Raw genomic sequence first — 27656 nt, 5'->3', positions numbered from 1 at the left:
TTTTAATGCATGTTGAGTGTATGATTATCTTGTAGCTTGATGGCAACTCTAATGTCCTATTAGTCCCTCCATTCATCACTTTAGTTCCTCTGTGGAGGACGAGGGCGTGTCAGAGCCATCAGGACACTCCTGAAAAACAGGGAGACATATGGAAAAATACAATCTGACTCTGACTTTCATTTGCACGTTTGAGCACATTTAATACCTTAATATCATTACATATTCAAATTAATCCACCTGAATTGTACTGGAGTGACACAGAAATAAACAAATAACAGCATCACACTATTTAGAAATATAGCTTAAGACACCCAGGCATTTTGTTTTCCTACGTACACACACAACACAGGACCACATGTGCACAGCTCACCTTCACTTTGTCAAGCTCCGGTCTGCCTGGGAGTGATTTCTGTGAGGAAATGCCCTGAAGGTAAGACAGGGCAGTCACATCAGGTCTGATGAGTATGAAAAATGAGACTGTCGGTATGAATGTCGGACTGCTGCTCACCTTCTTCGTCTGCTGCACCTCCTCTGTGGACTTGGACCTGTTCTTCATATGCTTCTGAGGAGAGGTGGTGGTGGGACACTAGAGAGACAAAGAGAGAGTGGGGCGGGGACTATATTAGTCCGGGCCAGAGTGACTCCAGTGTTTTGTGCATTAGGCTCTCGCACACTTCATTCACCTTCTGTTCCATGGCTGACGTGAAATAGTTCCTCGCTGATGCAGGTTTAGGATGTGATAGTGCCCTTTGGATTACTGTAGTTGTTCAAGTGTAAAAGACAGGTGAAAGAAAAAAAAATTGTTAAAACAATGACATTTCACAAGAGACCTCTTCATTGTTAATTCCATTTAAATATGAACAAAAGGCTGATCCCTGGCTGACCTCACTTTCCTGAGTAGCCCAATAGCACAAGTTACTGAGACACCACAGGCAAGCTGACAAATCTGCAGTTATGGCCTCTTTTCACTAGATGGCGACTCTGACTCAGGGACCCACTGCGACTTCACAGATCTGACTATTTTGCTGACTGATTTTCCTCAGGAGATTTACCCTGGGGCTCGGTACCAATTAGCACGCTGAGATGTGCACTCCATTTCTCCCATTATTGCTGCTGAGAGAAAAACATACCTGTTCCCCCGGACACACCAGAAATGGCAGAAATCATCACAGAAAACAGACACAGCTATTAAAATGGCTTTGCTTGATGATAATACGTCCTATCCAGTTTTGTTTCCACATCTATCCTATCAAATTTTGTGACTAAATATTCTAAAATTCAGGTCTTAACAGCAGAAATGCTCCAGTCTGCCAGCCTTGAAGTTTTAGACCCAGCATGAAGAGGGTAAATTTACGGGCTGAAATGACATGCTTGGAGACTCAAGATTAAAATAATAAAACTGGGATTTACTAAATGAATAATTCTTCTAATAACCACCTTGATATTAAATGATTTTATAACATGCTTCAAAAGTGAAACTTCTTAAGACCATAAAAAGAAAAAATGCCCTTTGAAAGAAGATAAAGAATGAAAGATAACATATATAATACCATCACACACAGTCGGCACTACACAGAGCACAACATGATTTCTTTGCAAATGAAAGGCCACAATGAAGACGAGCTAGAAGTCACAGCCAGATCCACATCTGGTATCCAGCGAAAAGACTGGGTCAGTTTGCAGGAGATAGATTTTTATACTCCAAACATCTCGGCGCTGCCTTCAGTGTGTGCTTCTGTCTGACATCTGACCAGATAAATCTGGTACAAATGCTTCCCGGTCTCTCAGAGTGAATTGTTGGTTTACTGGTTTCTTGTTCTGCCAGGCCTTTAAATAGTATAATTTATCAAGTTGCATCAAGATTTGGAATACAGTCCATTATTAGATTTCCTGTCAAAATAAAATTACTCTGTAGGTGTGATTTATGGAGAGTTTAACCAAAAAAACACACCCACCCTGACTCATCAGGACTGTGTGGATGTGGCTTCATCAGATTTGATTGACACCTCACCGACCACCATTTAAATTTTGATGAAAATGCTGTTAAATTCTGATTGGTGCGCAGAAATGTGTCATATAACCTTTTCCTTACTGAGGTTTGCCTGCGTTAAACTAGTGAGAAGAACACAGAGAACGACTGAATTGTGAAAATCTTTCAGGTAAAGAGACCAAAACTGTTCAAACTTTACCAGAAAATTGTCTTCATGCATTATTCATAGTTACAAACTGATGGGGAAAATGGGTTTTTTGGTGATTTTGTTATTGAAAATAAAATGATTTCTTCCAGAAAAATGTGTTTACAGTTTTCACATGTCTCTTGAGGTCTGGCCTGATGAGACAACAATGTCCTAGTAACTTTCTGATCTGACCGAACAGACAGTGAATTGTGTACCACACAGTTTAGCATGCTGCTCTAGAGGAAGCATATAGCCCAGGGCTCATGAACAATAAATGGAGCTGATCGACAGGAGCTTGCTCACCCACTGTGGAAGCTGACGTCAGCAGTCATGGCAGCGCCACATTTGATGCTGCAGGGAACTCCATTAGAAAGTCCCACTTGGACTGGAATAGATGTGGTATTCAATAAGGCCTAACTGCTAGCCAGCATTTGCCAAGACAACTGAATGATCTGTGCCAGAGAGACTGACCCCATGGAGTGTGCCCTGCCTCTTTCAGACATCAGGCCTATTATGCACATGCATGCTGGTTCAGTTGGCACACCCAGGGGTATACAAGGCTGTTGTGCTCCATGCACTTACTCTAAAATGTCCATTACAGCCCTTTGAGGGGTAGAGGAGGATAATCTCAGCCTTGATGGCAGGGCAGGCATTCAGTGAGTCTTGAGTGCTCACTCTGACCAGCTCACTGAAGGAAATGACCTAAATGAAAATGATTTGCCTGCTTGTCTCACCCCGTCTCTCCCTCTGCTTTCCTCTGTCACTGTCTGTACGTCCTTAGTTAGATGAAGAATCACTACTTTGCGTGCAAGGCAAAAGGGATGAAGGACCACATGGGTTAGACTGAGGCGGGTGGAAGCGCATCTCCTTTGTGGCAGAGGTAGAAAAGCCCTGTGGCTTTGAGAAACACTTCTCCATCAATTAATCCACATGAGCAAGCTAACAACAACCAAGGTGACACCTCCAAAACATCACGTCTCTTTGTGGTATGTGCACAAAAAGTTATACATGCACAAAGCACTCATACATTATTACATGGACATGATCATAAACACACACAAAAGCAACCACGAGACTTTCACCTTAAAAGCTACTCAAGAGCTCTTTCTGCTAGGGTGGGCAAATTGAATATTTTGCCTCACAGTCTTTTCTACCCTTTTTCTCCTTTCATCATCGCTTTGACTGAAATGCTGCAAGAGGAGGGTGATAAATCTAAGGCAGAAAAGTTTAATAAGAGCACTTAGCCTTTGCAGTCCATAATGTACTGCTGATGTGAGCATGTGAACAGATTTTCTTATGTAAAATAAGAAAATCTGTTCTGAAGATTTGAATCCATAACACCAGTAGAGACCGAGATTGGCCCAGCTCTCCATGTGTTGGGTCAACACTAATTAACTCCCCAACTGAGAAGTACAGCATAACAAGAACTTCTTAAGCTTCATTTCAGTTTGTGTGAAAAAGTTCCACAAGAACTGAAAAGATATCAAGAACAGTACAGACAATTTGCATCTAGATCATCTCTCCTGCTGTCTTCTTGAACTACAACAGAAAAGGGTCTGCAGGGCTGCCAAGTGACTACTTACTGAAGACACAAACACTGACAGGGTCTCCAACTGGTGGAAATCAATGATCATTGATACATTCATTCATCTAGCAACGGTGAAAGAAAATATCCTCTCAGCCATGAGTTCAGGGATAAACACCTTGGAGATAGTTTCCACTCTTCTGCGTGAAATAATTCCAATAATTCCAGTCCAGAAGATGAAACTGAAGCCAGGTCTTACATTGCCGCCTGCTGCTGAACATGCTAATCAGAGGAGATCAGAGGCTCAGGATATGTATAATTATAGAGGCCATTATAGCACACAGACAGGAGGTTAGAGCACCAAGGTGAGCGTGTGGACAGTGGCTGCGCCAAGAGCCAGGTACAGTGCACATTACGACGGCTCACTGTGGCAAGGACATTATGTCCTGTAATTGATGATGATGGGCTGTCTGTTGTGCAACGCTCAGGTGTGAGACACTCACACAGGATGAATTTAGTCAGTAGTCGACGGTCACAGCTGCTCCCAGCCTGAATCACAGCTCAACCATGTGTATCTCACCTGATAACTGAGTCAGTGCTAATGATTCAACTATCGTTTTCAGTTTTACCACACTGAGAAGAGTCTGTCCTTCGGTAGGGTGAACAGAATCTTTCAGTGCACGGTGAGGTGTAAGCATTGATCTGATGGATGGGTTTTGTTTTACACCACTTGTGTATTCCTCTGTAGGACTCTCAAAGCCACAGTGAGTGCCATTCAGAGCTCCCATTAGAAGAGGATTGAGTTCAGAAAATAAATACTTCCAGATATTCAAAACCTGTTTTGTTATCTATCCAAATTTGAAATACTCAAAGCAGCGAACAGCAAAAAAAGAGAGATAGGAAAAAGGCATTGGACTCAGTGTGAATGAAAATGCGAGCTTTTCTATGAATGAAATGAGGTTTATCTCAAGACAGCATAAGACATTTAATCAAGCACAGAAAGGCACTGACAGAGAGAGAAAGGATAGGTAAATATATCTGAGTGAACATGCACAGCAATCACCCCAAAAAATGAGATTAGTGTAATGCCTGGGGGAAATTCACTCACCTCCTATTCTTCCTTCTCTTTTCTTCCCTCAGTGCAGACGTGCAGTGGAGTAGCTGGCTCTCTTCATCTCACTGCTGCTATGGTGTCTGTGAGAGCACACCCCTTTTCTGCCCATTCATAGCTCCGCTGACGCGACGCCCCCCCCGCCCCATCCCTCCTCATGCATGGATGCACACACACACACTATTAGGTGTGCCAATCATGGTTCTGTACGCTAATGTCTCCAGCCTGGCAGTCGGAGGCTGTGGGTGTGACAAACAGGTATCTTATTTTGCACATTAATGCTTCCTTACACAGCTCTAATTGTCTTAGGTTAATTACTTCAGTGATAATTACATCTACAAGGTGGTGATACAGGCATGGTGATCGAATGAGATGTGTTCCAAACCTCACACTGTCACCTAATCTGAAATATGCATGCTGCTGACATCCTCCATGTGGATGAATCAATCTATGACTCATCTAATTTGTTTTGTAACCCATACAATAGCCAGATACACCCCATAATAATCCTCCCAGGCTCCTCGATTGGAAAACACCTTCCAGCAACAAGTCTGTAGGCTGATAAAGCAAGTCATTGGCTACATGTACCTCATAAAGAGCCAATCGCAGCACGGCAATGATCCACCATCACTGTGCAAAAATGACATCATTACATGATGGCACTTTAGAGGGAGGTTTCACTAGCAGGATACACAAGATAATATAATCAAGGCTGGTTACAATTGGCACACACAGACACAGTTTAGACCGTTTTGCGTGGCATGAGTCATACAGCCAGTCCATTGGGGCAGTGGGTCTGGCTGCACTACATATAAAACCAAATCACGTAGCATTTGTCAAGCCACAAACTGACCTCAGTGATTCTTCCAAAAGAAATTGCTCACTGAGGGGGAAAAAGATGACCAGCTTCAGCTTTTAGGCAACAGCAAATACCGACAGAAAAGATCTCATTTCAACATAAAACTTTAATTCTTTGGATACACCCTGTTGGATATTTTTGATAATCAGATCATCTAGTTCAGTCCCTGTAATATCACATTACTAATTAATAATCTGGGCCCTGTGATGTAGTTTGAGGTGACAGGAAAACAGGACTTGACCAGGGCTTCTCAAAGTGCCATCAAAGCAAACACAATGCATTTAAGTACCACAAACACACATTTGAGAATAGCAAGTAAGCACACAAAATCTAAATTAGTAATTTAAAATATTAAAATCTCAGTAAAAAGGATCAATAATCTTAGAATCAGAACAGAAAAAAACAATTGTGCAATACACTTCAAACCACCCTTCTAGACAGTCCTGTGAAGAAACATGTTTTCGCTTAGAGTTCAAAGCAGGGCTAAGAGATGTAACTGCAAAGTGTACAGCATCAGGGAACACTAAAGCAAACACATTGGCTTCAGAGTAAAATGTTGAGCTAAAACTTCTTTTCAGACTATTTTTGAATTAAACAATTCATAGCAAACATTTCTTTAAGATGTGTAGTGTTTTGAAATGACACTATAAATGCTTGCCATGAACTTTCTTCTTCTTTACCTATTGCCCCAAGGAGCCGATTATATGCAGCAGAGATGGAAGCACACTGCTGTCTCAGAGCTTATTTGTAAACAATTCTTAAAAGTGCTTGACCATTTTTCACTAAACGCAAGTTTTTTGACATGATTGGCAACATGATGTTGCGATGTAGTTTTTGTTTGTGTGTGGGTCCACACACACAAAAGTCTTTCAAACTGCCGTTTCCCTCAAGTCTTTGGGTTCAGATTGAGTAGAGTCACAGGTTGCCTCTGCTTCTCCGGCTGAACTTGAAGTTAATGACGTCTTGTCTTCTTTGACTTCTTTCTCTTTGAAGTCTGCAGCGGAGGAGCTGGTCGTGCTGGGCTCGTCTGGCTCTGTATCCTGCTGCTGGTCTGGGGACAGCTGGAGGAACAGAGGAAGCTGCAGCTGCTCTTTAGTCAAAAGGCCTCGCTGGTCATCAACCCTGCACTGCGCCCTCGTCAGCATGTCCAGAAACCCTGACACACAAAACATCATGTTCTACAGTAAGATATTTACAGATTACAGTCGAGCATAATTAGGAGACGCTTACTCTCTCAACTTATTCTTGATGGTGTCAAAAATATATAATAATGATTATGTCATTAAATATTAGTATAGTACATTCTTCAAACCAGTCCTAGCTAGGATACTAGGGTTGAGCTATATGGATAAAATGTTACATCAAGGTATATAATGAGTTATATTGCAGCATAAGTGCGTACCATAACTTAATATATATTCTGTACACTCAGCTGGGAAAGTTAAGATTAAAATTTTATTCACCCCTTTGACCATTTGGTGGCTTTTGATCATGTCACACAATCATCCTCAGCAGATGGACAATTGCCTGTAGTCATGGTATTGTACTTTTTTGTAGTTTTGTCTGCTGAGAAGAATTGTGTGATATGATTGAAAGCTGCAGAAAAGCTTCTGGTGGAGAAATGTGAAATTGTGTTGGACCGTGTCTTGAGAATTGTTTTGTTTTCAAAAATTACTCTCGATAATCAAATGGAGAAACTCTTTATAGGTACATAAATTCAATAAACTATATTGAATTTGAATTCAATAAACTATATTGAATTTATGTGTTTATTGCTATAAACACTAGGTAAAAATCTCAGATGGCTGTCAAATGTTGTATTTCTTAAAAAAATCATCTTGTGGAAAATATCGTCCAAGATTCTGCTGAGATGTCCTACCATCCATGTCGCGGTTCTTATTGGGCTTGGACTGAGCCTTGGCTTCGTCTGTCTCCAGACCTCCTGCACTTGCTGCTCCTGCCTGGGACTAAAATAGATTCCAGCATTATCAATGTACAAAACAGGTTTTAAATCCCAGTTAACATTACATTACAAATCACACAAGGATTAAAGTTTCCATCGGAGAGATTAATGCTCATATTTTCTAACAAGGACTTTGGTGGTGTCTAAAACTGTTCCCTATATGATTAATCCTAAGTGTAGTATATTCATTTATTTAAACATTTGAATTCTGAGTGTAAAAATTTTCTGCTAACAATCCCACAATGCAACGTGTTGCATTTCATAGATGCAAAAATATTCCCTATACTACTTCCTATAAAAAAAAAATTTAAAAAAAGGCTTGGGCTTCAAATGACAACTATTTAGATAGAACATTCTCTAAGTTATCAAGGGCATACTGCTTTTTAAACTAGCCAATAATTTCATTACACACCACAGCATGTACTCTAGGACTCGCAGTATCGTACACAAGCAACCCAACATATCTTTAGGACGAGATCTGTTTGATGTTTAGCAGTCTGTTAATTTGCCTCACCTGTGTGACTGCTGCTGTAGCACTGGCTTTGGAAATGTCTCTTCCTGCTCAAACCAGACAAAGATGCAAATGAGTTTCCAACAGTGCTTCCACTTCCAGTACAAAGCAGTAAGTGAGCAGACTAGTGAGGATACGACTCTACAACTCTCTACTGTGTTAAACAATGACATCGGCCAGATAAAATATTTTTTGCCTGAATTAAAACTGGTCCTCCTGGGATACAGCCACCTTAATTCCCGCTTCCTGAAAGCAGTGAGTAGAGCGGAGGTGGGGAGCACTGATCTAAAGTGAAGTTGGTTCTGGTCTCTCAGCAGTAGCGAAATGAGGCGAGTGAACACCGCACTCAACAAACCAAATGGAATCAGACATTTCAACACCATAGAAAACAATGAGGACACAGAGAGAGACACACAAAGAAATCAGAGTAGGAGAAAAAGGAACACGCAGGGTGTGACACCAAAAAAAAAAAAAAAGACTTCATCTTTGCCGCCAGTGAAGAGCGAGTGAGAGCCAAGAAATACAGAAACACTTTCTAGGGACCCATTAGGGAAACAATTAAATGATTAAGAAAGCACAGACAGGGTAGCAGAGGGGAATACACCAAGCATTACCAATGTATCAACCACATGATCAACAGCTAACAGTGGATGGAGGTGTAGAATGTGCCTTTATCTGATTCGATTGAAGCCATTTCATTTACTAATTGGCCAAGTAGGTTTCTTTTTACCCTGTGGCTGCTTGTGTTTTTCGGGGAGCAGTGTTTCTTATTAAATGATGTCAACATTATTCTCTCTGGTTCTCATTAAAGTAAAACGGTGGGTTTTAAAAAGGTCAAGTACATTAACCTTTGGTTTTGTCAAGCCGTAGCGTCTTATTGGCCAGTTTGAACACAGTGCCGGTCATGTTCACAGCCTCATTGCTTCCAACCTAAAATGAACAAGGAAATAGGATATGAAGAACTCCGGTCAGACATATTGCCAACACAAAATCGGTTGCAGTTTTGTGGGATGAAGCACCAAGACCCCAAAGGGTAATGATGCATAACAGAAAACACATTGTCAGATGAGCTGTTGGCTCCTTGCATGGCAGGATCCGTCTATGAGTGTGTGTGTGTGTGAGTGAGAGAGAGAGAGAATGGGTGAACGTTGACATGTAGTGTAAAGCCCACTGAGTGATTGGAGGACTAGAGGTGCTATATAAATGCAGTCTAATCCTCATTGCTTATTCCTATAACAAAATAGTTTAACACTTTCAATTTTCAGCAAGCACATTCAAATTACAGATTTTGTAAACATGCAATGACTCAAACACTGCCTAGTAATACATTTAAAAATGTCTGATATGTCTGCTGCTTGACTGTATAACTGTGAAGTATAGACGGGGTATTAATGGGAATTTAAGACAGTTATGTAAAGTGTGTTTTTGTGTCTCCATGACATTCCCTTTTTAATAAGAATTTACAGGTTTCAGAAATGAACTCACAATCAATCAGCGGAACCAAACCAGAGTAATCAGTTAAGCCATTTCTTCATCATAGAGAGAAATTATCAATCATTTACTTTGTCTGAGGAGCTACAGATTATGATCTCACTCACACATTCAGACACTCACCATTGTGACCACGGTCTCTTGAAGCTTGAGATTGTGCTTCTGCAGCACAAGAGAGAGGGCGTCCTGCAGCGTCTTACTGGACTTCACCACGATCCCCACAGTCTTGCCAGTGAAGGCAATCTCTAACCTGAAACACATGTATTTCAATAACCTCCCTCAAAAAGTGAGCACAAATAGTACATCTGAGCCAAATGCAGGGGAACAGCAATAGGGATCATCATTAAAATCTGATCATGCAAAGCCTGTAGTCACAGAAAAATTTGTCACACAAAGATATCTTAGCAGGAAATCCAAATTTGATCATATAGAGACTCATTTGATTAATGTATTCCATAGAAATGAGTAGCGCATAGAGAGCCAATCTCTATGCGATTTTAACACAAGGACTTCCCTCTAATATGGTGAGAAGTGGCATGCTGTAGTGGGGATGGAGGTGTGAAAGCCTGCTAGGGTGATAAAGTCAGAAAAAAAAGGAAGTGACAGAGTTGACTCACGCAAACGTCACCCTGAGCTCTAGAGAGACCTGCTGATCTCTAAGTACTGAGCAGTCCTGGTCCAGCGATAAGGGTTGCTGTGGAGAGAGCAACAGAGTATCAGGCAGACAGAAATTAAAGTCACTTTCAGGTGTCAATATTAGCTGGGGATACTTTAAAATAAGCTTCAGAAGCAAAAAGAGGGAGTGACGTTGAGAGGATGTCAGAACAGGAAGAGGGTAGTCCTCTTTGTCATACCGCCTGTTGCAAAACAACTTTCCAGTGTGGTATAGTAGACACTTTTGATTTAAAGCTGCAACTGGTGCTATACGCAGAGCATCTTTGTGCTCACCTTGTCCTTGCCATGAAGGTAGATGATGACATCTTTCAGCGGGAAGCCCCTCTTCTCACACAGGCTAGCCAGCATGTCTTTAATGGGTTGTCCATTACGTGTGGGGGCCAGGGAGGCGCTTCCATCAGGTAGGTAGACACAGCAGTAACCCCCCTCCACCCCTAATCGACTCCCTCCTACACCAAACTGCTCTGGAGACCGGGGGCTAGATCTGCCATTCTACATCACAGATGGAAAAGAAAGGAAAGAACTTGAGTGAAAAATATACTTCAAAACAAGAGGAGTTGGTCACTTCATTGCAGAACTTTCTCAAAACTCTGATATTTGGCACCTTGAAGAGCACATTTTATCATTATTGTGCCTCTGTAGTCATTAAACATCTATAAGCCAGAACCAGCTCGAATACCTATTATCAAAAGTGCACAGACCTCTATCTGCCTGTAGAGGGAGCCAAGCTCCACACTGCTGCTCGACTTGACCGCCATATGGGGCTCTTTCCGGGAACCTGAGCCATGGATGTTGGATACATCTGTTGTAACCAATGGGAAGAAAAGACCAAGAAGAGAGCCAGGGAGAAATTGTCAGATCAAGTCACAGAATGTACATCAAGGCATAACTTAAAGCGCACAGGATCTGCCATTTGACAGGCACTACCTCCCCAGGATCCTCTTTTCTGATGTTTTTCCGAAGCACTCTTACCACCTGGCAAGCTGTTGGAGTCTGACGCCTTGTTCTGTTTGAGACAGCGATGAGAGAAATGCCATAACAGCAAAATTAAAACAATCACTCACATGTTTTTTTTTTCTTTTCTTTTCTTTCCTGCCTCTCAGTCCATTTCCTCCTTGTCACTTCACCTTATCACTCAATGTGGGGCTTCTAGTGGCCATGTTCTCCCAAGATCCCATGCAGACTGGCTCTTTAGAAAGCTGAGGTAGAAGTTTGCCTTCTACGCTTGCCAAGGTGCAGCTCTGATAGAGAGGAGAGCGCACAAAGCGCCTGTAGCTGTCCATCTTCATCAGCTTAAATATCTAACACAAAGCAGAGACGGTGGAACACAGTCAGCCAATGCACCAACGATGTAGCACTGCTCTACGAAGCTAAAATGGGAGTGCAGACTCCAAACAGACCTGTGCTTGAGCTTTGTTAAACATGTCAGGTGTGGGCTGTTCCAGGTCCTTCTCCTCTGTCTTGGCTGTATCATCTATGTTGACTGAATAGGGAGCACTCTCAGACAGATAAGTGCCGTAGATGGAGCGAGCTGCTGCTTTCAGCTGGGAACAAAACAGTTCCATTAGATGGTAATCATTATCTAAACTTTGTGTCCTAATTATTGTTTCCTAAGCGGATGAGACAGCTTTTTAAACAAGAATAGATACAAGCCCCAATTACACTCTGAACCAATTTTCCTTTGGATTTCAAAGTATTTAGAGTGTACTGTTCAGTATCCATGGAAGAAGCCACTCAGTGTGTGTGTGTGCATGTCTATACGCTGGCTTGGTGTCCCTCCTTGTTAAGTGTGCTGACAATCAAATCAACCCTTTCTAAGCATCCACACTGCAAGTCACACAATCAATAATTCACTAAAAAGGCAATTCATTTCCCAGAGAGCTAAGCAACTGCAGAAACTCGGCTGATGTTTGAACAGTCAACAACACAAATCAATTTCTGCACTTCCTGTTTCTTTACCAATAGAATTGAATTAACCAAACAATATTTCTGCTTGCAAAGTTTAAAAAAATTTTATAAAATAAGGCAAACATAAATCGGATGGCTAAAAACAGCTTAACCCATCACTGAAGTCAGGAATATATGTATCAAATCTTTACTGGATTCTTCATTAAAGCATTACTACAGAGTATTTGATTGATGGAACTGCACAGTGCTACAGAGACACAATTTTAGCAACATGGCAACCAAGTTGTAAACATTTAAAAAGTGTTGTCTCTCAATATAAAAAAAAGTTTCAGGATACTAGCATATATATTAGCATTTATAAAAGGGAGCTTATGCAGGGTAAGACACACAACAGCATAATGACTCACAAGTGACATGCAAGATAATTCACCATGTAAAGAGGTAAGAGGTGTGTTCATACCTCGTCCAAGGAGGTGACGGGGATCTTTCTGAACTTTTCACAAGCCTGCCAGAATAAAATGTTCTCGGCACTCACCTCAGATCTCAGGAAGGCCTGTGGAGAAAGACACACACACTGTATGAACACGTGCGACGCATTTCCTGAGGTTGTTAGAAAACATCACAGACTTGAATTACTCCTGAACTTGTTGACTGTGTGTGTGTGTGTGTGTGTGTGTCTCTCACCGTAAACTGGTGCACTCCATAGGGGTCCTCCAACAGCTTCTCAAATGAGACGGCCCAGCTTAGCACACTGTTGGCTGTGCCCGCTTCTCCGCCTGGTGTCCCCGGAAGGCTGGAGCTGCTGCCTCCACAGCCCCTTGTAGACATGTTCAATTCTACAACACATCCAGACACAAACACACCCCTTTATCAGCACAGAAAAGCAGGACCAAGAATGAGACTGAATCACATATTTTCTTCTGTCGTGCACAGACATGTTTCAGTTCGTAGAAATGTGATGTGAATAGGATGCTGTCATCATGCAAAGCATGATGCTTGTTCATGCCTACCTCCATCTGACACTGCCTGGCTCTGTAAACAGAGAGAGAAGACAAAGAGTGTTAAGCAATAACTCTTAAACATCTGACAAGATGGGCTACACCTCACTGATCCTCTCGTGGACTAGTGTGACATTAGTTGATAGTTTCTATAGTAGGAGGATAGTTTAGTAGTTCAGCCACTTGACTTGAGAACAAAGAGGATCTGTATTGAAATTAATAGGCTGCCTACTGTCAGTGGTAATCAAAAGTCCACAGAACAAAACTTCAGTATGATGACAAATGTGGGATTTTCAGTACATCTCAATATTACAGTAACAGCTTTACAATGTACGCAGCACAGTGTACTCATACAGAAGTTAGACACATATATTCAGAGGCAACCAGGCATTTGGGAAGTGAAATGTGAACACCAGCTGCATGTGTTTTGCATTATTTTTTTTCTCTCCTGTGTGTAACAATGTAGTGCAATCAGTCAGGGCTGTTTTCACAGGAAGTGGTTGTGACACTGATGACAATGGCTCTCATTCAGCTTTCAGAGCTCACAAAATTCACATCTTGTTAACGTTCTGTTTCACTTCAAGGACTTTCACAGTTATAAATGCTGCCAATAAATTCTGCAAACTCCCTGCACACAAACCTGTGCCGACAGCCATGTTACTCAGCTATCAAGATACTGATCTTTCAAAAAGAGGATGAGCAGAGTGACTGAACCTGTTTTGACTGAAATTGAGGGAAATCCTGGATGTTGAGTTTCAAAAGTGGCATTCACAGAGAAGCTCCCGCTCAAGAACCCAGTAATACTGAAATATTATTCCGGCATGGCTTGTTGCACAACGGGCCCATGTTTTAATCCACAGGACTGTCTGTGTGATGTTTATGCGAGTGTATTTGTCTGTGTAGGTTTCTCCTGTGAATGGAAGCCTGACCAGAGTATAAAAATGAAAAAAGTAGCATTCACACCGAATGGGTATAGTTTGCCTCCCTAAAGTGGCATCATCTAAGTGCTTATACAGAAATATTTTTATGTTCTGTTCACAAGTTGTTTAATCACATACCTGTAAGCTAACTTTTTGCTTTTATTTTCTTTGTTCATGCTTCGTATTTGGCATCTTCCTCATTGCAGGGATTGAAAGCAAGAAATACTTGTGAGCCTGAAAAGTTGTCCTAGAGGAAATGTATACAATGCATTGAGTTAAATATGGTAAGAGTTAAAACTGCTCCATGCCTGAAACCAGGCACGAGACCTGAGAACTTCGTCTGTTATTGTGAAATGATGAGATATGGTCTTAACACCACAACTTTATCATTAATGTACATGCAGTTTTCTTCATTGGAGAAAACACACTTCAAATTTTCCTGATGGTTTTGTGAAATGTCTTGAAATATGAACCAACTTTTTAGATTAACAAAAAGGTCAAGATGGTCACAGATGGTCCAGTTTAACTTCACCTCATTTCTGGAGTAACCCACATGGCATCAAAAGTGACTGAGCCAACTGGACACCCACGGAAATGTACACATCATAATGTGAGTGAAAATTTTTTCTTCTCAGCATCCACTGATGTGATGTGAAAACCCATGGTGTTAAAACTGGTTCAGGTTTAGGAAGTTGACAGACGTTCTGGGAGAAAGAACTGGATAAGTTAGTATTATTCGTCTCCCATGTAGAAGTAGACGGTCAAAAACTTAAAACACAAGAGGAACATATCCACAATACCTTTTCCATAACAAATTGCCAGTGAGAAGATACACTGCGTGTGAATTTTAGTGCATGCAAAGAGAAAGTGTCTCTGTAATTCAGCTCTTGGCAACTGATAAACTTTATCCATATAAGGCTGATATGGACTTGTGGTTCTGCAGGTGTGAACTCTACTGTGACTCCACCTCTTGGCCGTTTTTGCTCTACTGCTGAAACTCTGGCTGCAAAAACAACATGTCAGTGCCTACAAATATGCTTGCCAGGAGAGGCCAACACACATCGTTTTCCACACATTGAAATGAAAGCAAATGACTCATCATTGTCTTGTTTGTGCACCTTTCATTTTCGTATACAGAAGCAGAGAGCGTTATCTAAGGATTAAGATTCTCAACAAATCCTTCCAAAGAGAGACAAGATTTGCAAGCATACTTTAATGTGACGCAGGAGCCTGATGTTGCACCGAGTATAGGAACATTTTCAGTCACGCAAAATGCAAAGCACCAAGCATCATCCAGGTCTTCTTTGCCCCTGTGAAATACATTTTTATACACACTTTCACACCTTTTGCAGAACTGAACCAAATCAAGTAGCATAATGGTCTTACACAGAGTAGGCCAAAGCCAACACAGCCTACACATGACAGATTGGTAAACAGGCATGGCTTGGTTTCCGCTTCTGACTCAAGCAGGCCTGGTCTGTTTTAAGTAGCAACCAATAGTGGGCACACAGTCTGAGTGGTTCTGGCACTGCTGAGAAGTTGGGACAAACAATACAAGCCAACAAAAGAAACTGCTGTACCGTACTCCTGATACTCTGACCTGGATGTCAGCTCAATAGTATGAGCACAAGCAGTAAGCTCACGGTCTTTCCCTCTTTGTACATGATAGATGCATTAACAAGCCCCTGTATCCAGAGAATAGCTGTAGAACCAAACCAACCACATTGTTGCCAACTCACCATGTGGCCAACAGGAACCCCTAGAGCATTGCAGTTCTTCGCCATGGTGGCCCAGACACCAGACCATAAGCTGAAGTCTCAATACGATGTGCACACTGTCTGGGTACACAGTAAAGTGCTCCACCCAAACATGATGCACACACACACACACAAAAAAAAAACATCACTTGGGTCTTCCTGTCACTTCCTGCCTGGAAAGGAAGTCTTGCCATAGCAACAAGCCACAAAAGAGGAAGTATGGGTTACTATGATCAAACTGTTCTCAGCCTGCGTCTTGAGAAACACCATGATGTGGGAACACAGACAAGACGTACACACTCACTCTGCTTTTGATGTGCAGTCACTGTGTGAGTTTACTTCCAGCTCACAACCATTATTTACAATCTAGGCAGCAATTCTGCAGCTACAGTGCAGCACCTGAGGAGTGTCCCTTTTCTTCTGCTCTTTAGTCATACTGAAGGTTCCCTTTACATGGAAGACACTGAGATCCAGGCATCGAAAGTAGAAAACACCTCCTGATAATCACTTATGTTGAGCTGGTTATTCCTGCCATACAGTAGTTTTATTTAAACCAGGCTGAAGTCAAACTCGTGAACCTCTACAAGATGTAGGAGTAACTTCTACTTCTTCAAGTTCCCATTTTAAAAGGGACTTTTAGAAGGAAATTCAACATCTAGCTTCACACTCCTGAAAAGTTAAAAAGCAAAGTTTTGGTACACAGAACAGCAGGACCACCACTATATGATTATTAATGTGGAGATTATGGCACTTAAACTAATGTTGCAGTGAGTACGAGCCTTCACGGTCCATTTATCTGATGTGCGAAATGACTGTCCTACCTTATGGTCCGCCATGATGCCGGTGGCTGTGACGCACCGTCTGTCATATTTCACAAATTGCTTTTGGTCAGCAACTTTTACGAGGCGGGAAAACCTGTGATAAAGCGCCCTGAAAGCGACCATCTTCAGGGACACAAACACACCAGGAGTCAAGAGGAGAGAGAGAAAAGTTGGCTGTACAGGTCCGAGTTAATTGACAGCTTGTGTCTGACATGCGCACAAGCCGAGGACGCAGGTGAAACAGGGCATTTTAATTAACAGCACACCTTTATGTCCTTTCACATTGTTTAAAACATTAGTAATTAGCTGACATGTGCTGTACGGTTTTGTGAAGAGGCTACTGAGAAGTGCGGTGCATGTACAGCTATTCATAAAGGCAACACAGTTCATCATTTTCAAAATATAGTCCCTGCAAACATAGTAGGACCAACGGGGAACAGTAGAACAAAACTGTAGCATGCACGAAAACCTGAAGGGAAACTGTTGACAGAAGAAATATCCTGCTGTTACCAAGCTGAGTAAAACATTATCAGCTCTCTGTCCTGCTGCTGTTTGGCATTGTGGCTAATTGCTGGCCAACAAGCTAACAGGCTAACATTTAGCATGTCAGCATGCTAATTTTAATGTTAGCATCCAAGCAGAGCTGAGGCTGCAGAGTCTCGGTCATTAGTTTTAGAGATCAAGCTATCCTGTCATACACTGAGCATTTGAAAAGTAGAAATGTTGACCAGGCACTAAGTGAAGCATTAGGGGATCAATGGGTGGAGCATATATAGGATCAGGATCTACCAATGGATGGACTGACTAATGTGTAAAAACAGGTTTGATCTCATGGCTATAAGCTGAAAAGATGTATATTGGATGCTACTGTAGCACTGAAATAGAAACAAGTAACACTTTCTTTCTCAGGTTATTCAATACTTTTACTAGAGCTGCCTCACTGCTGAGCACAAAGTCCAGATTGATATTTGTTGTTTGTTTGATATTTGATTAATTTAATGATTAAAACATACTCATTACAGTATTTTATCTTTGACAAAGTGGCTAGGAGGTCGTTTGAATGCACAAACCAGTTTTGGTTATTTCCGTGTGGAGTTTGCATGATCACCTTGTGCCTGTGTGAATTCTCCCACAGTCCAAACACGGGCAGGTTTCATTAAATTAAACTCTAAATTGCCTTTTGATTGTCAGGTTTTGGAGTGTAATAGCGTTTGGACAGTCAGTCCAATGTACTTTTACTCAAGTATCATACTTGAGTTTAATTTGGAGGTACTGGTACTTTACTTCAGAATATTTTATACTTCCTCTTCACTACAATTCAGATGGAAATGTACTTTTACTCCCCTGCATTTATTTGATTAATTTCACTACAAGTTACTGTAAAGACTCAGATTATTACAACAAAATGTCATCAACATGCATTGCATTTACTTGAAACAGACTATTTCTACACTGTGGTGTTGCTACTTTTACCTCTGGCTGGCATAGACTGACAGACAGCACCCCATGACCCCGAATGAAAAAAGATGGGTGATCAGCAGCGCTCTCTACTGGCCACTGCACGAAGAAATACTGTGTCTGAAGGCCATGGATGATTTCAGTAAAGACATGATGTCGTATTTCCAAGCCTCAATTCTTCAAATTCAGTCTATTTAGCTATGATCCCCAAAACTCTGAGCAAAGTAGTCGCTGTTTGTGTCATATTATTTACTGAGTGCTGTGGGTAGTTTGCATAAGTAAACCACAGTTTTGCTGATAACAGGCTGAACATCAGTATATCTCTGTATCTCTGTCTCTGCCTTCATATTCCTGTGTCAGTCTCTCTTGTGTCGGTCTTTCTATATGTGTGTGTAACAAATGTAAGCATCCCATAGTTTCGACCTAAATTTTACAAAAAAATCAGCAGCAGCCCAACTGTCTTTGTTGCTATCATACTCACCTCCAACACATACAAACAGCAGCATTGTTTGTGCTATAAAGTTCCGGGAATGACTTTATTTGCATTGGTATCAGTGTTTATAGTCAGTTCTGCTGTGCCTTTTCCAATGCAAAGACCTTTAGTTTAGGCAAAGCAGAGCAGGTGAACATTGGACAGGAGACAACACCCCACAGGTAAAAATAAAAAACATTTCATTATGATGTTATTTTTTTAGCTTTATAATGGCATTTAATACCTTATGTAAAAGATGTGTCACTGCTATGGCATTTTCTGCACCAATTTGTTTAAATGTAAGTTTTGTTCTTAGAGTATAGTGTGTTGATTAGAGCGTTGATTTTATTCTGCTGTTTAACTTGTTCGAAAGCTACAGCAATTTAATGATATGAGTCTTTTCCAACAGAGAATGTTCACGAAAGAGATATGTCTGTATCTTTTGCTTGGTCATCTTGTCAAAGGTAGTGAACTTATTGATTTATATATTCTTTTCATATTCTCCATGACTATATATGCTATATAAGTTATATGCTATGCATTTGTGTGTGTTTGTGTATATATATATGTATATATATATATATATATATATATATATATATATATATATGTGTGTGTGTGTGTGTGTATTTTTTTTATTTTCATTCATTTATTTATTTTTTTAATTATATTTCTTTTATTCTTCATCTTAGCTGGCGTTGGCTCTGGCTGTGTTCCTGTCCAATGTCTGATATGTGACATTAGGGGAGAAACTTCAGCAGGTAAAAAAGAAAAGAGAAAAAAGAGAACATGAAATCAACCATAACCTTTCTCTGTATTTAAAGCATCTGAAAATGTTATAAATTGAAAATGTATAATTGCGCAGTGAGATGCACAGGAAAAATGTTCTGAATGCTATCCCATCCATCTCTGTTTTTTCTTTAGTCTCTTGTTCATTCTGCTCAAACAGTTCAGCGCAGTGCGTCAATGGTAAGTATAATTGTTCTTTTCATTTGTTTCCTTGAAGAAAACTCCTGTGTCTTTAATTATGGTACATGACAAACGGTGGGATGTGGGTTTAACTGAGTAGAACAAGTTACAGTGGGTGCAAATGTATTCTCAGAAGAACCTTATACAACCTTATAAATGTCTGGGATGTGTCATGTGTGCTCTGCCGTAAATGAAATGCCAACTTCTTTCCGTGTTTACTTTTCTCTCTAGTACCTCCAGACAGTCTATCAAACTGCAAAAAAGGTAAGCTGTAACAATATTTGTGGCAGTGCACTGAAGCACAGAAAGTGACAACTATCTGATTACCTAACACTGCCCCTGCTGCTTCCCTCCCCTTAAATATCCACTCTGCCCATCAGACTTCCAGGTTTCTGTCAACGGCACTGGATCTGCTGTAGAGGAGGGTGAGGCCTTCACTCTAACATGTGACTATAATCTTCCCCCTTTGGATCTGACATTTGGGTGGAAGAGGGATGGGGTGGAAATACATGAGGGCCAAAATAAAAGCCAGCTTGTTTTCAAAAAAGCGCTTTCACATAATTCAGACCGGTACAGCTGCTTTGTGAATAGCACATGTGGCCTTTATGAGTCGCCGCCACACAATGTCACTGTAAATGGTAAGTAGACCTCTCCCTGCTTATTTCACACAGCCACAGATTACTTTTGTAATGTAGATGCATTTTAACTCATAAGTTTTGAAATAGTGAATTTTACAGTTTCTGAATTCAAAATTTAAATAATGAAAAGTGCACATCTGATCCTGGATAGCATGTCTCTTCGCTGTCTGTCTATCTTTCTGATTTGTAACTGTGACCTCAAGCAGGCAACAATGTGGTGATCCTGGTGATCTGTGGCGTTTCCGCTTTGGCCCTGATTGTGGTTATGGGGCTGGCCATGAAGTTCAAGCTCAAAAGAGACAACGGTAAGAGCTCAGTTCAGGTTACCTGTGGTTCTAGACAGCACAGGGGCCTAAAAGATGAAAGACTGAAAGAAATGAAAGCACCTCTCCTCTCCTTGAATACAAACGATGATGATAGGTGTACTGTGGGTCTATGTAACTGCACATTTGTACAAATAGTATATTTCAAATGCTCAAAGCTTAAGTAGTTCAACATTTTTAATAATACACTTATTTGACTGTCTGCCAAAAAGTTACATGGGAAGATCAATACCACTCTTACATCTATCCATGAGATATAAAATAAGTCTTCAGTCAGCAGCTATTCAGCTCAGCTTAGCTTAGCTGAGCTTAGTTTGGCACATAGACTGGAAACAAAACCAGTAAAATCCACCCACCAGAACTCCTAAAGTTCAGTCATTAAGATGTTGTATCTGGTTTATTTAAGACACATAAAAACTGAAAAGTTGCATATTTCAGGAGGCTTTGTGCTATTTCTTTCTTTGCCAGAAGCTGTTAACAGGTAGAATCTCGCACATTCCCCCCAAAACAGTCAATATTTGGGTTTAATTGTCGGTTATTGAACAGATTAGACTAACATGTTGATAAAATAGTTTTAAAGGTGCTGGTAGGTCAAAATTGTTACCTTTGGACAGAACCAGTCTAGCTGTTTCCCACCGTATGCTAAGCTAAGCTAATGGCTGCTAACTCATACAGACAGTGGAGTGGTATTGATCTTCTCATCTAACAGCAACTTGTCCACTGTGGCTTTTAGCTTGTTCCAAATAGGTGTCCTTACACTGCGGTCTAATTAGGTTTGCTCTGATTGGAGTTTGGAAAGCAGTGTTGTTGTGACACTGGTCACAGTGTGTGTGAGGGGGGCGTTTTCTCACCACCAGCAGATATAGGGGACTGTTTTCTGGGCTCATCCTTGGTTTTGGAGGGCTTTGGGATGGAGGGTGTCTCAGGGGTGGATTTAAGGTGATCAAAGAATTTAAGTGCTCCCTTTTGAATGTTAGTGATCAGTGGGGATCTGCCTCATTCTGCTCTACGTGCATTTTGTTGGATGCTTGTCCATTGTTGATGTCTGAGTGGACTCCATACTTTACTACCATACAGCTATCTCTCTCTCTCTCTCTCTCTCTGCAGCTAAACTCAAAGAGAGGATGAAACAGCAGAGGGCACAGGCGGCACAGAGTGGTGTCCCATCTCCATTCACACACTCATAGGAACCAGTCTATCACACTGAAAAAAAAATGAAGATGGATATTGTTTCATTATTTGCTATTGTTGTATTTGATGTAAAAATAAAACCTCTTTTTTTGAGGACTGAGTGTGTGTGATCAGGTGAGGTTGCAAGCTTCTGTGTAAGTGTTTCCAGACTGGTGTGGATCCATTGTTCAACACAGCCTTCGTGTTAACCACGCCCACTGAGCAGAAAGCCTGTTCTGCTAAGGAAAAGAGCCTAGAAATGTTTTAATCCAGACACAGGACAGGCGTGCTCAAACTAATCCCGCTGAATGCTCTACTCACAGGAACGCACACTACAGGCGACCCACAAAGAGCAGCTTTATAGCGGTTGTGATGGATATATGGAATGATAATGCTATCCACTCCTCTTCAAGAGAGGGGTGGATGTGGGATTTGCAAATTGACTTATGAACACTGTAATGATAAGTTCCCTGGTTCAACGACATGATATAATCCTTTGAAGTTTCTGTGTTTAAGCCCTATGCACACTGTCAGTCCTCATGCCGTCCTTTGTGTTTCTCTGCATTGACAGCATTTCTTTCCTTCAATCATATGGCAGCATGTCTGAACTTTTTCTGCTTTTCTCCTCATATCATCCGTGTGTGTGAGAGTCTCAGGAAGAACTGTTTATTCAGTTTCCTCCTATAGCAGGTGGCTAAGGGATAATCCAGGTAAAGCCACTGCAAAGAGGAGATGGAGGGTTGAGCAGAAGAAGGGGGAGGGTGGATGGGCTGGCCTTTGCATGGACGACCAGGGCTAATTCTGGCCTCCTAATCCCAGTCCCATCCACCCTCCCCCTCTTTCTGCTGGCTAACTCCACGGCAACAGTGAGGAGCAATTGACGCCCAGGTGGACATTACTATCACATACATAGATAGCACTTAACCCACCCAAGTTAGCGGAGGAGGAATAGGGAAAAGACAGAGCCGCCTGCTCCCTTTTCTAGATAGCTAACCTGGGTGACCTGGATAGCTAATACACCTGTGTGAGCTTCACTGGAGAATGTAGCTGCAGCCCTCCAGCCAAGCCACAGGACACACGCCACCATGGGAGAAGCTCAAAAGGTAAGTGGCCTGATCTGGAGGAACAGGACTTAAAAAACCAAATGTGAACCTTCAGTATTTGTTTGATACAAAGCATTGGATGATAATTATAACTATTTACAGGTTATTGTGACAAAACTACACACCAATATGTGTTTGCTGTATTTCTGTTTATTTGCAGCTTTAGACTGTGAAAGTTGGATTATCTAAATTGCTTTGCCCATCAAATAGTCTTTATATTATGCTTATACGTCTAATTAAAACCTCTAATGGCCTTTAATTCACAGTTAAACATACACATACTGTTCTACCTATCACCTCGGATCAAATATTTAAAGCTACAGGGCCTGGTTTTTTTTTAGCGTGGCCCTCTGCGGTTGTGCAGCCTCGCTGCACACTAATCACATTAAACAGTGCAGCATTATATGAATGGAGCTCAAATCAACACCAGTGCTTTTCTAAATGAAGCAACAGATTAATTCTTGCAGAATGGGGTGGGAGCTATATACGGCAGCTCCAGGGAAGGAGGGCTGGAGATTGGTGGGTGGGTAGAAGACAATGGGGATGCATGGGTTCTCAATAGTGCTGTATGTAAAGGGTGCTCTCACATCAAATCAGAAAGAGGTCAGTGGGAGTTTCATTAGAATTCAAGTGTATGTCTGAAAATTGTGTTTATCTTTTTATTTAAGTCTGAATGTTATCTTGGAATACATTAAAAAAAAAAAAAAAAACCCAGAGGAAAGGAAATATCTTTCCTCAGAGTAAAGATCTGGTTTTCCTGGAATATAATGTAATAGATAGCTGAGCCCTTCATATGCTTTTGTTTTCTAAGCCAAAACATTACAAAATCGAAATACCCAATGACAAATTGCCTGTCATGATACAGGTTGACTTCTAGAGATGACAAGTATATTTTACAAATATGGTCTGGCTTTAGTTTCTTGCAAGTTTATGGTGTGCTCTAATCTCCCACACCCCACACCATACCCCTCCCTCCCCCTTAAATGCAGGGCTTACTCTCTGTCATTGAGAAACTGAAGGGATCCACAGAGCAGGAGGTCAGGATAGTGCTTCTGGGGTTGGACAACGCCGGCAAGACCACTCTGCTGAAGAGCCTCGCCTCTGAGGATGTGAACACCATCACACCAACACAGGTGAGAGGACGCTGTATGTTAAAATACACACACACACATCATGACCTAAAGGGACGTCACTGACTGTACAGCATAATAAAAAAGAAATGCCACAACACTGACAGTTATGCTTGCAGATGATGTTTCTGTATCCTACATAAACAGGACACATCTGTCAGAAATATACCATCAATTTCTTGTTAACCAACAAGTTATCGCTCTTTGAAGATCAACGCAATTTGTCTTCTGTCACTGAGTCCTCTTGCAAAAACAGGTGCCACTTTACAATGATGACTTCCTCTTGTGTGAATGAAGATATTGTGTATTTTCATGGCGCTGTAACCCAGCTTTATAAGGAGCAGGAGGATTGTTTCTAATCTTGTGAGACCAGCTGGACCAGTGCACGCTCTCGCTCATGGTAATGGGATTCAGATGACCTTTGCTTTCTGACGCTCTGGGAAATTAAATGATTGGTCTTACAGTACACATGCTTTAACCACTAATCAGTAAAATAATGATTCAAGGATGGCGGATCATCCTGTTGTATTTCATGGTAAATAACCTTCAGCAGGAGGTTAAACTGTGGCCGTATGTGACCCTTCTGATTTGCATGCTCAGCACAGTTTCTGAGAAGATCCTTACGCTGCAGTGAGCTCTTTTTTTTTTTTATCTAACTCTTTTAATGTGATTATCTAGCCTGTGATATGATTATCTAATACTCTGGCATTTCTCTCACAAAACAAGACATAGAGCAGATGTACTGCCATGTCCTGGACGAGTGCAGTGGCTCATCAGACACCAGGCTGAGGATACAATACAGTATGCCACAGCAATAGTCACTGCAAAGCTAAATCAGACTTGACACATAAACACATACACTGCACTTGATCCTTCCAGTCTTATCCTCAGATTTGCTCCTCTGCTGGCCCTCAGGATAAAGTTGTTATACAACCTTGCCGAGAAAGGAGCTGCGTTATGAAAAGCGGCTGCCACATAAATACTGAAAGCACAAGTTGCACTCCTGCTACAATTACAATACAGTCACCAAACATTGATTCATTCAATATTTAATACACACACCCGTGCTCTCATAAACTGCAGCTTATTGAATTGCTTCGTAACCATTTGCAAGGCTGTCCAGGTGCTGCGAACTGGAGCTGTGTTAGATTAAAGACAGGGATGTGCAGTACGGTGACTGCAGCTTTGTGTTTCACTCCAGGGCTTCAACATAAAGAGTGTTGCCTCTCATGGCATGAAACTCAATGTTTGGGACATTGGAGGACAGAGGAAGATTAGGCCATTCTGGAAAAAGTACCTGGAAAACACAGACCTGTTGGTGAGTGACTAATCTTAATTCAAATCATTTCCAGAGACATTTGCTTTGTTCGCTATTAGGGTCCCCATTAGCTTCTACAAAGTGGTTGCTAGTCATCCTGTGGTCCTCACAGGGCATCACTGAGAATACACCACAAAAACATGTGCATCTTTAAAAATCCATAGCATTAAAGTATAATAAATTGCCATTTAGTCACATCACAAAGAGTTGATACATAATGTTATACTGAGGACAGTATAAATGCACAAATATAGCAGTATACTTGTGTCTTGATGAAGGAGGTTGTTAGTAAAACTCTAATGTTGTGGAACATTTTTGAAAGGTTGACAACTGTATTTTGTGTTCTCAATTAAGGCTAATTGTTTGGCTGCTGTGCCGGAGCAGCTGCACACTAAAAGAGTCACTGACACTTTCAGGAGTTTGCATGGAGATAGCAAAATGTTGAAGCCAAAAAACAACTTGTCACCCATGAATTTTCTGTGTTTACTTTTATTCTTACACATTTGTTCTTTCAGATTTATGTTATTGACAGTGCAGACAAGAAGCGGTTTGAGGAGACGGGACTGGTGAGCCTGATGCACACTTGTTATCATTTCAGCATGCACATACTGAACAGTTAATCATATTAACATGCATAAAAGAGCCCGTTCTGTTTTTTTTAAAAGTTAGTAACAAAAATTGTATGTGTGCACATGTGCAGGAGCTGTCTGAGCTGGTCGACGAGGAGAACCTAAAGGGTGTTCCAGTGCTCATCTTTGCCAATAAGCAGGATCTGGCCACAGCGTCACCGGCCAGTGAGATCGCTGAGGGACTCAACCTGCACACGTACCGTGACCGTGAGTGGCAGATTCAGGCCTGCTCGGCTGTGTCTGGGGAGGGAGTTCAGGTCAGATTTAGTCCTAACTTTGATTTATCAATTTCTCTCCACGTGGACCATGACTATCCATATAAAAGTGCTCCCTTTATTTTCATTCCCCTAACAGGATGGCATGAACTGGATTTGCAACAACATTGTTAATAAGAAGAAGTGAACCAGCGTCCCAAAGAACACTGACCAGAGTCAAACAGCATCACACAAGGGATTAAAAAATATTTCACTTTAATATATCAAATATCAACACACCTCATCTATGACACATCCTGTCCCCCTCACAGATTTGAATCCTAACTCTGATTTTACAAATTGTGTCATTGTGAGTATTTTGCAAATGTAACAAATTTAAACAAAGATTTTAGCTACAATAAATGAATTAGGCATATTTGTTCGGTCTTAAAAATGTATGTCTGTGTTCTCCTTATCCCAGTGATTCGTGTCTGGTGAATTTGTGTGCTTTCTTAAACACTGAGAAGAGTGTGTAGCCATGTAGAACAGTTGGGTTAATGTCAGTTACATAGACATGAGTTCAGTGTGAGTGTAAAGTATGTGTTTTAAGATTTTTGACAATAAAATATTTAGCCATTACTGTTCTTTTGCTTTGTTTTTTTCAAATCTTATGTATCCATCAGTGATAAAATGCTCCAAAAATACCTTAAAAAATGCACAAACAATAAGATATTAATGGTCAGTTATTAAAACTGATTGTGAACGTAACTCTAAATGCCAAAACGCTTCCGTGAGTGAAAAGAGCAAAAACAAACTGATCCACTCCTGCTCAGCTGTTGCTTTATGTCCACACCGCAATAACAACCACTTACATTGTAAAGGGGCAGAGAGACTAATTTAGAAGCAAGACTGAGAGAGTAGAGTTTACAAGTGTACACTCGCGTGGCGGAACAAGATATCAAATCTTCAAGGCACAGCAGAGCAAACAGCGCTGCAAATTACACGCTGAGAGGCTGACTAATTTGCAGCAGGGAGACTTCTTCTCAAAATGTTTGTTTTATATGTTAATTCTGGGACTATTACGTAGCATGCAGACTCTCACAGCACTGTGTGTTTCTGTTAGAGCTTGTCAGGAGGTACTTGGCCATATGATACATCTCATATCCAGCTGGGAATACTGTGTGTTGTCCCAGCAGAAATACAAATAGTCTACTTTGTGTGGGCAACTTTGAGGTAAAGTCCTTCTTCGCCTCCTTCTTCTTCTTCTTCTTCTTCTTCTTCTTCACCCAGGTCATTCATTTCAGAAGACCTGCTCAGTCTTTACCCACATGTGGTTGATCTCTACCCGGACAGCAGGTTCTGAAGGCCTATGCAGCACTATGGTCTTTCTTCACATATTTGTCCTTTAGACTGACCTTGGTGTAGGCTAAGTCCCCCATTCAGCCATTTTAGCTGTACTCAGCTGCAGTTGGATTTAATGGGTCTTTTGTGTCTATTGTCTGCAGCTGTAATTAACCATCTGAAAGCACTCTAAAA

At 41.2% G+C, this 27656-nt stretch overlaps 3 protein-coding genes and 1 long non-coding RNA gene across 5 annotated transcripts; 2 read left to right on the top strand and 2 right to left on the bottom strand.

Moving 5' to 3' along the window:
* Positions 1–15: 15 nt before the first annotated feature.
* LOC139207737 (uncharacterized) lies at positions 16–4884 on the bottom strand. Its single transcript, XR_011585045.1, has 5 exons — positions 4811–4884; positions 684–757; positions 509–586; positions 371–424; positions 16–129 (listed from the first exon to the last, which is right to left on the bottom strand). It is a non-coding gene; the product is annotated as an uncharacterized lncRNA (long non-coding RNA).
* An 876-nt stretch (positions 4885–5760) lies between these two features.
* LOC139207435 (regulator of G-protein signaling 14-like) lies at positions 5761–15980 on the bottom strand. Its single transcript, XM_070837154.1, has 15 exons — positions 15878–15980; positions 13231–13252; positions 12905–13056; positions 12681–12773; positions 11713–11856; positions 11440–11613; positions 11240–11318; positions 11014–11114; positions 10586–10804; positions 10255–10331; positions 9761–9887; positions 8995–9076; positions 8150–8193; positions 7552–7639; positions 5761–6828 (listed from the first exon to the last, which is right to left on the bottom strand). Exons 1-15 carry the CDS (start codon positions 15920–15922, stop codon positions 6542–6544), a joined length of 1734 nt encoding a protein of 577 aa, XP_070693255.1. The 5' UTR covers positions 15923–15980; the 3' UTR covers positions 5761–6541.
* A 2779-nt stretch (positions 15981–18759) lies between these two features.
* On the top strand, positions 18760–21863 carry LOC139207499 (uncharacterized). 2 transcript variants are annotated; one of them, XM_070837234.1, is made up of 8 exons: positions 18760–18828; positions 19056–19110; positions 19339–19407; positions 19571–19615; positions 19847–19879; positions 19996–20253; positions 20460–20558; positions 21684–21863. In XM_070837234.1, the coding sequence occupies exons 2-8, from the start codon at positions 19059–19061 to the stop codon at positions 21761–21763; spliced, it is 636 nt and encodes a 211-aa protein (XP_070693335.1). In that variant the 5' UTR covers positions 18760–18828; positions 19056–19058; the 3' UTR covers positions 21764–21863. The 2 variants fall into 2 exon arrangements, with proteins under 2 accessions (XP_070693335.1, XP_070693334.1); XM_070837233.1 differs by having other exon boundaries at positions 20457–20558.
* Positions 21864–22831: 968 nt separating this feature from the next.
* Positions 22832–26334, top strand: arl3l1 (ADP ribosylation factor like GTPase 3, like 1). Its single transcript, XM_070836935.1, has 6 exons — positions 22832–22849; positions 23839–23982; positions 25181–25297; positions 25813–25863; positions 25998–26183; positions 26281–26334. Exons 1-6 carry the CDS (start codon positions 22832–22834, stop codon positions 26326–26328), a joined length of 564 nt encoding a protein of 187 aa, XP_070693036.1. The 3' UTR covers positions 26329–26334.
* The last annotated feature ends 1322 nt before the right edge of the window (positions 26335–27656 follow it).

This window comes from Pempheris klunzingeri, chromosome 9, assembly GCF_042242105.1.
Source record: "Pempheris klunzingeri isolate RE-2024b chromosome 9, fPemKlu1.hap1, whole genome shotgun sequence".
Taxonomy (NCBI): Eukaryota; Metazoa; Chordata; class Actinopteri; order Acropomatiformes; family Pempheridae; genus Pempheris; species Pempheris klunzingeri.
The sequence above is the reverse complement of the archived record's forward strand: the minus strand, read 5'-3'. Positions and strand labels throughout refer to the sequence as shown.

Excerpts from the sequence above, each read along its gene's own strand:
- LOC139207499 (XM_070837233.1), top strand. The coding sequence starts at position 19,059 with ATGTTCACGAAAGAGATATGTCTGTATCTTTTGCTTGGTCATCTTGTC. Across the intron at positions 19,880-19,995 it reads TCTATCAAACTGCAAAAAAG|ACTTCCAGGTTTCTGTCAAC; the intron begins GTAAGCTGTAAC and ends TCTGCCCATCAG. Across the intron at positions 20,254-20,456 it reads ACACAATGTCACTGTAAATG|CAGGCAACAATGTGGTGATC; the intron begins GTAAGTAGACCT and ends TGTGACCTCAAG.
- arl3l1 (XM_070836935.1), top strand. Across the intron at positions 25,298-25,812 it reads TGGAAAACACAGACCTGTTG|ATTTATGTTATTGACAGTGC; the intron begins GTGAGTGACTAA and ends TTGTTCTTTCAG. Across the intron at positions 25,864-25,997 it reads GGTTTGAGGAGACGGGACTG|GAGCTGTCTGAGCTGGTCGA; the intron begins GTGAGCCTGATG and ends GCACATGTGCAG.
- LOC139207435 (XM_070837154.1), bottom strand. The coding sequence starts at position 15,922 with ATGGCGAAGAACTGCAATGCTCTAGGGGTTCCTGTTGGCCACATG. Across the intron at positions 13,253-15,877 it reads GGGTTCCTGTTGGCCACATG|AGCCAGGCAGTGTCAGATGG; the intron begins GTGAGTTGGCAA and ends CTCTGTTTACAG. Across the intron at positions 12,774-12,904 it reads ATGGAGTGCACCAGTTTACG|GCCTTCCTGAGATCTGAGGT; the intron begins GTGAGAGACACA and ends CTTTCTCCACAG.